The sequence below is a fragment of the Podarcis muralis genome, chromosome 9 (assembly GCF_964188315.1).
Source record: "Podarcis muralis chromosome 9, rPodMur119.hap1.1, whole genome shotgun sequence".
NCBI lineage: Eukaryota > Metazoa > Chordata > Lepidosauria > Squamata > Lacertidae > Podarcis > Podarcis muralis.
This window is the reverse complement of record NC_135663.1, coordinates 47842739-47853270: the sequence shown is the minus strand read 5'-3', so window position 1 is coordinate 47853270 and position 10532 is coordinate 47842739. Positions and strand designations below refer to the sequence as shown.

Here is a 10532-nt window from a genome sequence, read left to right as displayed (position 1 = left end):
TTAATACTAACATGACATTTTATAAACTGCTACTGAGTACATTTTACTAGAGATACCTTCTCTAATTGGCTGCTACAGCTCATTTTCACATGCTCAGGCAAAGATACAAAGCCTCTGTCAGAATTAAGGGGGATCCCCACAATCATTTATTCAGAGTTGAAGAAGCTGGTTTTGAGGAGATATTTTGAGGGGAAGATAGTAAATTGGTACTGTACCAGGAGTTATCTCAGACACAAGGGGCAGTAAGGCAGAAATCAGGAGGGAGGGGAACTCAATGGTGGTAAAATTGACATAAAATCTTGACAAATAGCATCCACTGGGGACAGATGCTAGCAATCTGAATGTGGAACTAGCATATTCTTTAGAGGTTTTATTATTATGAAAGTAATAAATGTTATACTTACGAGGATTTGCATGTAAGCTGTTGTCAAGTGTCAAAAACACCACGTGCTAGGACACACAATACAATCTTAAAAGTATGCACACCGACTAGGAAGTTACCAGGATTTTCAACCAATCAAATGCCAAAGCAAATAAACAAGCATCCTTAGGTTTCTGGTGTGTTCATAGTCAGCAATCCATGAGTTTAACTCACTTGGAACTAAGTTTCATGGAAATTTTGGGATCATTTACCAGCAAATCTGGCACAGAAAATTTCCCTTTCCTGGGACCAAGGCAACTATGTCTATCGGGAAATCCTGAATAGGTTATCACTCATAATTTAAACGTTTATTATTTGGTGGTGCTTGTTTGTCTTTTTTCTGTTACTTGTGGAGGCCTGCCCCCCCTCCCCCCAAATCAGCACAAACTCCAGTCAAAGGAGATTTGTACTTACATAAACACATATATTAAAATTACAGACTAGCCCTCAGTGGTGCAATGCGTTAGTGTTTGCATTTTGTATGTTTATGTTGTGAACTACCCTATTCAGATGAAGGGCTGCATACAAAATTATTATATTTTTTTAAAAAAAAACTTGCTGGTATAAGTAAAGTCCCTCCATCTCTGATTCCACAGGCCATGTTGGCTACTGTGCTTATAGGAACTGGAGTAACAACAGCTTCTCTAAAAGCAGAATCCCAAGTCTTTCACCACCAACGTTGGGTTGTATGTGCGTGTTGTTTGTGTGCTGCGGTTTTGTTTTGTTTTTGTGTGTATGTGTATTTGGTTGGTTTCAAAACAACAACCCCCCCCCCTTCTCTGACGCAGAACGCGCGTTTCCTAGCAACAAACAGCCCGGCGCCCAGGCGTTCCGACGCATGCGCAGCAGCAGTGCTCCTTTTTAAAAACAACCGGCCAGAGCGGCGGCGACGGTTGCCGTGACAACTGCCGTTATGGTGCTCGAAGGCGCTCGCGAAGGGAAGCTGCCGCTCCTCATGTCCTACTCCACCAGCCCGAGGCGCGCGGGGCTGCCCCGGACGGTGCTGCGCTGGCTGCAGAGCCTCGACCTCAGCTTCTCGCCTACGCATTTCCGTAGGTGAGGCCGCCCCCCTTCCCACACGTTGGCCGCCATGACACTTCCCGCCGTACCTGGGCGCCTCGGGGGCTGAAGACGCGCCTCGGGGTCAGCGGGAAGAAGGGGCCTGGTTTGCTTTTGGCTCCCTCGGCTGCGTCTCTCTTGCCCGTGTGGGCGCCTCCCCTCCTGTGAGAAGCGACTGCAAATCTCCCACGGAGCTCTGAGGGAGCTTGAACTGATGCCCTTTGTTCACACGAATCCCCCTTAAGGCCAGGCCGGCCGTGAGGGCGCTTGCTAGAAAACACGGAAGGGGCTGGGGGAGGGGAGGGGTCGGGTGGCAAAGGCCGTCATTGGGGAAGGAGGGGTTTTTGCTATGTGTATATCAAATGTTTTCAGACCGACGGCTGGGCGAACAGGTGGGGTAGAGAGCGAGGCCCTTTTAGGGAGGGGGGGAGCACCTGTGTTCTGTTGTCATCACTGCTGGCAACGCCTGGTAAGATAGCGCCAGCCTCCCCTTTATCCGTTGAGAATAGGTTTCCTTAAAAATTAAACCTGTGGGCTTGCGAAGTTTAGTCCCGAATTATGGTCCACAAGATACCTTTCTTTCCCTAGGAAGAAAGGCTTTCATGGTGGCAGCCCCCACTGGAGGATTTGTAGTGGCTGCATCACAATCCTGGATTTGCATAAAGGCAGCAAGCAAAAGTGAAGTCAGGTTGCACAAGAGTAGTGAGCATGGCATGACAGTGAGAAGGGAGAAACACTGAAAGGCGGAGGGGAGGGGGGAAACTGGCAGTTTTAAACAATGATAAGAGGTTTGAGTAAAGTACTGTACTGTGGAATATTTGAGAGCTCTCATGAGGCAGCTGAGGAATGGAAGAGGGAGTAGTTTGGTTACAGTGAGAAGGGAGACGTAGAAGGGGGGAGAGTGGCAGTTTTAAACTTACAGAAGTTTGAGTAAAGCAAGGGTGGGGTGACACAGGAAAACTGGCCTTAAACAACACAGAGGCTTAAATAAAGCAGAGGTGGAAGAAAACAGGGAAAGAGACAATTTTAAACAATGAAAGATTTGAGTTGAGCAGAGCTTTCCTAACTGTTGTCAAGACACAAGTGTGTCGGCTGCAGTGTGTAGGTGTGTCACACACATACGTTCCCTGCATTCCTTCCAAGCTGGAAAGGGGTTAGTTTAACTGCCTATTTGCTAGTAAAACTGAATTACTGTGTAGCAAAATGATGCATGTCTAAAAAGCTCTGGAATAGTGTTAGCAGGGGTTACACTGGGTGAAAGGAGCATGGCAGTTAAAATAAGGTTTGAGTACAGCAAGGACTTGGGAAGGGCTCTGTTAATTTTGGGTGTTAACTTCTGTGTTGTACCCATCTGCTATTTCTCCTTGTTAAAACTGTTTTAAAAAACACCTCAGTGTCCCAACACCTCTTCTTTATACAAACTTCTATTGTTTTAGTACAGCAAGAAGACAAACTGAAGGGGGGGGGAATGTCTGTTCTAAACTTTCCACTTTTCCATTCGTCTTCTGTCTCACGTAAGAACGATAAAGGATGAAGAGCCTTCAAATATTCCATAGTACCTTCCCACAATGTATTTCATTCCTGATACCATGTGTTGTCTTCAATAAGTTCCAGATTCAGTGCAGTAATTTGGAAGGTGCTTTATTAATAAATGCCCATCCATCAGCTGAACTAAGCCTTTTCTGAGTGGGCTAATTGACAGGCTTGCTCTTAAGATTAAATTCATCTTAAAGATAAGAGTAGGAAAAAGGTGACAGTGAAAATGGGGTACAAAAGCGGTTGCTAAGGTGAGAGGGCGATGTTTTGTGTGCAAGAGGGGTTGTAGAAAAGGAGAGAGCATGGGCATAAAAGTGATGGTGAAAACAGGCACAAAGTGGGCTTACAGACCAAATAGTGGTGACTTCAGACATGGGGTTGCGAAGGTGAAAAGCTAGCTTAGTAGATATGTGGGGCTGAAAAGGGAAGCTCTAGGGGTTAATGTGAGGAAGGGGGGAAGGATTGGTGAGTAGAGCCCCTAGTATACTAACAAGCAAACAATGTGTATACACTGATGTAATATACATTCTTGTGCCTGCATTTCAGTGTTGTGAAGTCACATATGATTCTTTTGGTTATTGTTGGGTATTCCATTGGCCATAAGCAACAGAAGTTTGTTGTTGTTTTTTTAAATCCTATCTATGTTGCAGAAATACATGTTTATTCAGTATCTTCACCTATTGATAGTTTAGTAATATATTATCTAGATTTCTGTTTAATGCTGTTTACTCCTTACAGCAGAACCTCTCTCTGGTTTCCAGGAAGACTTCCCTCTCCCTTCTTCTTTATTTATGTAACCTGTACAGCTGGCAGAGGAACTTACAGCTGTTTTGTTGACTTATGGATATGAGAAGGGGAGTGGGTAGGGATTTTTTCTTTCCACAAGAAAGTACTGTAATGGTTGAAAGCTCCAAAATTGATTTGGTAATGAAACAGAGGCTTCCCATCCAGGGAATGCCACTTCTTAATTAAGGCATGTAACTAATAGTGAACTTTTATTTATTTATACATTTTGAGTAGGGATTTTTCAAATGGCTATCTCATTGCTGAGATATTCTCTTGGTACTACCCAGAAGACATTCAAATGCGTTCCTTTGAAAATGGCACGTCCCTACCTGTGAAACTCAGCAACTGGTCACAGCTTGGAAAGGTATTTAATGTAGTAGTGAATTTCAAATATATGTTAAAGAGAAAAGGATGGAAACTTATTTACTGTCTCATCCATTTTTATAGTGCAGTGCTATACATGTCTAAGATGCAAGTCTCATTCAGTTCAGTGGGGTTTACTCCCAGGTAAACTGATATAGGATTGCAACCTAATCTGTAATTATTTTTGTATGCATGATGCTTATGTACATACATGTATATTAAGATGTAATGATAATGGTATTTCAAATGCACAACTACTTGTGCTGGTTTTAAAATAGAAAATACTTTTGATGTATGTTTCTTTATTTGTTATGGCCCCAGTGAAACTTTGCATATTTATACCTGCCATGACTATGTTATACAAACTGTGAGGCTAAAATTTTGGAGTCTACATTGTATTTCAGATAAGAATAAAAAACAGTTTTCATGTCCTTCAAGAAGAGCAGATTTCAAATGAATTAATGTATCTGAAACAAATTTTTCCTCCTTTATTAAAGTTCTTTGCAAAAAGAAATCTGCATCCCATCCGAGAGCTAATTGATGGAACAATTCATTGTAAACCAGGAGCTGCAGAAATATTTCTACAAGACATTTATACAATGCTGACAAACAGGCGGTGAGTTATATTTGTAACAACATTATATTTGAATGTTGCAAGTTGATGCCTAAAGATTGATGATACCTGTACTATCTGGTTTGGTATCAACAAACTTATTATTTCTATCAAACAGCTATTAAATAGCACTAGTCTTTCTTAGACTTTTTTCAGAATTAGTGGAACATAAATTCCCCCCAAAATCTTTATTCCTCCTTACTAAAGGGGGAAATTAAAAGGGGCAATTGCCCTCAATAGCATTTACAACTACATATAATGCAATTCTAGTTGGTGGTTTGATGCATAATATAATTGTAATAATAAAATGCATTTAAAATACCTTATTCCTCAAAGTGCACATGCTGTGTTTTAGAAGTAAGGCTAAAAATATATGAAAGCCCTGGTACCTGCCTATAAATAAAATAAAGCTATAAACAGATTCCGTATAAGATAACGGAATACCAGCAATGATCAATGGAATATAGCTTATTTTAATATCATTAGATACCTTATGATGAAAAAATAACCCATGTCATAAACATAAATTGATATATCAATGTGGTCATTTTGTAACATAAATGCCTTTTACAGGCCTCTTGAACATTTGCCTTTTTTTCTTTTCTCCTCCTCAGGAGCTCCTTAATGGAGGGAGGTGAGCTCATTAATCCATATGTATAATATACTGTAGTATATCTTTACAAGACATTACACAGGGTGGCCTCTTAGATGAACTCAGGCACCACTTCCTTTCCCTGATCTCCACCAAAGAAGTATTAATAACACACACTGGGTTTTAATATAAAGGCTTCAAATTTCCCCTCTGCTATTCTCTGGTCTTATTCTTCATAGGTAAAGGTAAAGAAACCCCTGACCATTAGGTCCAGTTGTGGCCGACTCTGGGGTTGCGGCACTCAACTCGCTTTATTGGCCGAGGAAGCCGGTGTACAACTTCCGGGTCATGTGGCCATCATGACTATGCCGCTACTGGCGAACCAGAGCAGCGCACGGAAACGCCGTTTCCCTTCCTGCTGCAGCAGTACCTATTTATCTACTTGCACTTTGATGTGCTTTCAAACTGCTAGGTTGGCAGGAGCAGGGACCGAGCAACGGAAGCTCACCCTGTTGCGGGGATTCGAACCGCTGACCTTCTGATCAGCAAGTCCTAGGCTCTGTGGTTTAACCCACAGCGCCACCCGCATCCCATCTTTCCTCAAAAACCCCTTTATCTCTCCCAATCCAACAATTGTCCAAAATCCCAATTGTCTCTCTCACTGACAGTTAACTCCCCACTGAACTGGTATCTCCTGTCAATCAGAGCCTGAAATTCCACAAACCTATCAGACTGAATGCACATGATCCAGGCCTGTCTAACAAAACCTTAAAGCGATAGCCTCTTTCTCTTGCATCAGAATTTGTCACCAAAAACTACTGCTACATAGGCTTGCAACATTGTAACAGCACAGGGCCTCAAACTGTCACAGAGGTCTCAAAACTTTTTTTTCATTCCAAACACAAATACCTAAATAATTATAATTTCTTCCATTAGTATAAAACATATTCAGGATGAAGAGATTGACTTTACAGACAGTAATTATCAGGATAAATTACCAATGGTTGCGAGATCAACTGCTTCAAGGGCTATTAAGACCAACATTAAGCTAACAGAAATAATGGTGGAGCCCAATATTCAAAAAAACAGACAAAAAGTAAATGCCATTATCAATATGCATATGCAGCGACGGCAGCTTGAGAGGGAGCAAGTTCCAGGTGAGTAGCTTGGGAGGACAAAATGTTTCTTGAATGTCTTCTCTCTATTACATGCAAGAATAATGAACTGCAAGTTTTGCCTTTATTCAGGGTACATCAAGAGGGCTTCCTCTCTGGAAGGCTAAGGAACTCTAGGTCCATCTATGATTTATTTTTTCTGCCTTGTAATGATCTATTTATTGAGGGAGTATTTAATTTTGGCTACCTGATTATTTCTTTGCATCCCTTGGGTTGCTTTCTGCAAATTTTCTTTCCTTTTTATTACTTTATAATTATTGCATTGTATTAGATTGCTTCAATGGATTGTTTTTTCATTATTTTCTGTTACCTGCCTTGAGCACTGTTCAGTGGAAAGGTGGGATACGAAATATTGCCAGTGTGTAGCTACACTTCTTGCCACACTGAGGGATAGAAGCTCCCCCCCCCCCCCCCCCCGTCAAATTATTCCACACATTCTGATGTGTGGCACACACAGATTAATCTTCTGGTGGTAGTTCTTTATCCTTAATGAAGGATGGTTTTACCTTTCATCAGTATTAAGTCGTGTTGAAAAGACAATGATCTTAAAAATGTGATGTGTAAATCGCAGTACTTGCACAACAAATTGCTTTGTTTTTAAGAACGGTTTGGTATTAAAAAAACGCTGGGGGAGCGTGCCATTCGTCGTCCTTCCATGATAGTTCCTTCCGTGAGTACAGTGAAGATTCAGAAGGAGAAATCTATTCCTGTGCCAAGTAAGCATTATTTTTCTCTTTTGAAAGTCTCACACTTACTACTTGAATGTCATTACCATTGATCAAATTTAAATGTACATTAATTTTTTCATGAAGGCAATCTTATGAACATTTAATTGAGAATAAATCATTGGGACTTTTGAGCAAATGTAACTTAACACCAGGTTGCATGTTTAAACAAATGTCTATGTTGCTCAAATGTATAACCCTCCCTCTTTAATATAACTTCATTGTGGAGAAGGCTATTGGTTTCTTTTAAATTAAGCTTCATGTTATAAATCTATTCTAAATCTATTTCCTGCAAATATACTCTATTAAATATAAATCCAAGAAGGTGATCACAATATGTTGCCCTCCAGATATTGCTGGAATATAGCTCCAGTCATCCCTACCTCTTGCCCTTTTGGCTGGAGCTGATGAGAGTTGGAGTCCAACAACATCTAGAGGGCACCAGATTGGTTTCCCTGATCTGAAGTTTTCAACCAATTAAAATACTTACTGGTAATTGGCTGTCTTAATCTGTTGTTGAAATTTAGATAAATGTGTCTATTAATTACTCAAAATCTTCATACCGTGATGAGATAAAAGAAGTGCAAAATAACTTAGTTTAATAAACAATGTCAATTTAATTAAAAATAAACTGTGATCGTGCCAGCTTTGTGAAGTTCAGAGATGATCCAGTAGCAGATTTAGAATAGCTTAGATTGATAAAGCCCGCCTTATAAAGGATTCTTAAAAGATGCCACTTAAAAAGTGCTTTGTTTTGTAACTGCATTTGTTGGGATGTAAAAGTACTGACCTTTTTTTCTGCTTAGGTGTAGCATCCACAGAAATCAGAGGCAAAACGGGTGTTCATTTCAAAACCGTCCAAGTGAAACAAGCAGAGATGCCCTTTAGATGTGAATTAAATTCTGGCACCTTAAACCATCTTAAAGAATTGTAACTAGAGAAGTTTGAGAGAGCTCTTTTTGAACACAACAGAAGTCTTATGAAGTCCTTGCTACCATATTGGAGAACATGTGCCTTACTACTATGTTCAATAAAGCATTTGTGCTGAGGTAAATACATACTTGGAAGCTGGTAGGTGCACAGACATAAGCTACATGAAAAGCAGATTATCAATGCTTTTTACACTTTATTGGATTCTCAAAAGTGACTTCTAATGCTGGTGTATCTACCCTTGTATTCATAGATAATGGTGCAAGTTTAATACAAATGATTATTAGGGCAAGCTGGGTTTATATTTTCAAACATTTTTCCTAGCATTAAAAATAAAACAATCTAAAATGTATTATTTTGGTGAAATCTGCAGTCCTGAGCAAACTTTTGAGCAAAGTCTGGTAGAAAGCAATGTCATACATAATTAAATGTTAAAATCAGCCAACCTCACTAACTGTAAGGAATTTCTCCCAATAGCATTTTAAGTACTTAACATATTTTTTTTTGCACTCTAACTTTGGTGTGTCCCCTTAGATCACCTATACTTTGTTCTAATGTAAAACTTTCCTTCTGTGTGGTCTTTCATTTTATGTTTATTGATATGGATACTGAATTTCGGTGAGCAGAAACCCTTTTCATGGGATACCCCTCTGGGAGGGTGTAGAGACTGCTTTTTTGCTGAGTTTGTCTCACCCTTACAGCCCGCTGAAAAGGTTCTTTAAGGAGTTTGAGACACTCTCTTGAATAATATGAGAGGTTGCATGGGGACCTATAGCAGAAAGGGGAAACTGGTTGAAATAGCCTCCCTTCACTTTTCAGTAAGAACTTCTGTTGGTTCTGCCAAAAGCCTATATTTGCAGAAGGGCCATTCAGTCCAACACAGTGATAACTAAATGTATCTCATATGCATGCATTATTAAGAAGATATAATGCATTGTGCGACCTGTTGGTGCTCCTAACTTCAGTGCTGGGACAGGACAGGACAGGACAGAAGTAGAAAAAAAGTAAAACTTAACTATTGTTTTGACAAAATACTACCTATTCTTTTATAGCTTGACGTGAATAAGATGATTTTTTTTTTTTTTTTTAGTCTTTGGTTCCACATTTTTAGGACATTGACAAACTGGAGTTTATTCTGAGCTGGCTGGCCCGGATGGTGAGGGGTAACAAGCAGTTGAGTTAGCTGTGTGTGCCCACACACTTTAAAGCTTTGGTTTTTCTGGCCTCTTTCATTGCAAAATCATGAATTACCTGTTATATCTTTAGTCTACAAGCTCAGACAATTCAACAAACATGAAAGATAGCAGTTCTGCTATAGCTATTTTTTGTAAACATACTGAATATAGTAGTTACTGACATGACCATATGCATCTGACAGTTTTTCTTAATCAGGTAGTCACTAGTTTAAGGCAGGGTTCCATCACAAACCAATAAATTTAGGTTACAAATTCAGGTCGCACAATTAAAGCTGGTTGGGAGCTCTTGCACAACAGACCAACTGCCCCCCCCCCCCCCGAATCAGACTTTAGTGATGGGGAAATGCACTAGACAGTGTATGATAATGTTTGTGTGACACAATGTCTAACCTCCCTGTGAACAAATAAAGATGAATGTGCAATAAATACATCATCTAGAAGTGTCCGGTCTCTATATTGAAATCATTTTGTTCACCTCACAATACTGGGGTTGCAGCCTGGGTCCTAGTAGAAAAGTGTACCCTTCCCTGGTAGGAACAAGTGAAAACTTCAAGTACTCTCGTTCACTCCCTGCCTTCAGATAAAACTCTTGTTTTATTAACACAGGAACCTTCCTTATACAAAGTTAGACCATTGGTCCACCTGACTCAATATTGCTTACAATGACTGGCTGCTGCAGCTCTCCAGGATTTCAGACAGGATCTCTCCCAGCCCTACCTGGAGATTGGGCCTGGTACCTTCTGCATGCAAAGCAAGTGCTCTACTGCTGAGCCATTGTGATTCCTTAACAAAAGAATTCATATTCTTAGTCAATTTGGTCCAGAGTAAATGAAATCTTTCCCATCCCCAATTCACCCCTTTTTCGTAAAACTTCTGTCCTCATCAAATGTCTTTCTACCTTCGCAGTGCTACAACCGCCAGACATCTGAATCACATAGGACACACTTAACTATGTTCATAATATCTGAAACAGGAATATGGCCTGATCCTTCTCTGTAGCAGGATTGTAAAACACAATATGGAAATCAAGTAAACATTTATTTTGGCCATAAGCAAGATATTTTTGTAGAAAAACAATGGTGGTTGCAAACATAGGATTTGTCTCTAGTATTATGAAGGAACAGCCACAGTGGTTC

At 40.3% G+C, this 10532-nt stretch overlaps 1 protein-coding gene across 3 annotated transcripts; it reads left to right on the top strand.

Annotated features, from left to right (window-relative positions):
* The first annotated feature begins 1109 nt into the window (after window positions 1-1109).
* Window positions 1110-9839, top strand: SPATA4 (spermatogenesis associated 4). 3 transcript variants are annotated; one of them, XM_028745079.2, is made up of 6 exons: window positions 1110-1473; window positions 4090-4166; window positions 4663-4781; window positions 6307-6527; window positions 7148-7261; window positions 8077-9839. In XM_028745079.2, the coding sequence occupies exons 1-6, from the start codon at window positions 1335-1337 to the stop codon at window positions 8202-8204; spliced, it is 798 nt and encodes a 265-aa protein (XP_028600912.1). In that variant the 5' UTR covers window positions 1110-1334; the 3' UTR covers window positions 8205-9839. The 3 variants fall into 3 exon arrangements, with proteins under 3 accessions (XP_028600912.1, XP_028600911.1, XP_028600915.1); XM_028745078.2 differs by having other exon boundaries at window positions 1116-1477; window positions 4037-4166; XM_028745082.2 differs by having other exon boundaries at window positions 1347-1477.
* Window positions 9840-10532: the final 693 nt, after the last annotated feature.

Coding starts and splice junctions, on each gene's coding strand:
- SPATA4 (XM_028745078.2), top strand. CDS start 1,335: ATGGTGCTCGAAGGCGCTCGCGAAGGGAAGCTGCCGCTCCTCATGTCC. Junction 4,167..4,662: donor ACTGGTCACAGCTTGGAAAG/GTATTTAATGTA, acceptor CCTTTATTAAAG/TTCTTTGCAAAAAGAAATCT. Junction 4,782..6,306: donor ACAATGCTGACAAACAGGCG/GTGAGTTATATT, acceptor TTCTTCCATTAG/TATAAAACATATTCAGGATG.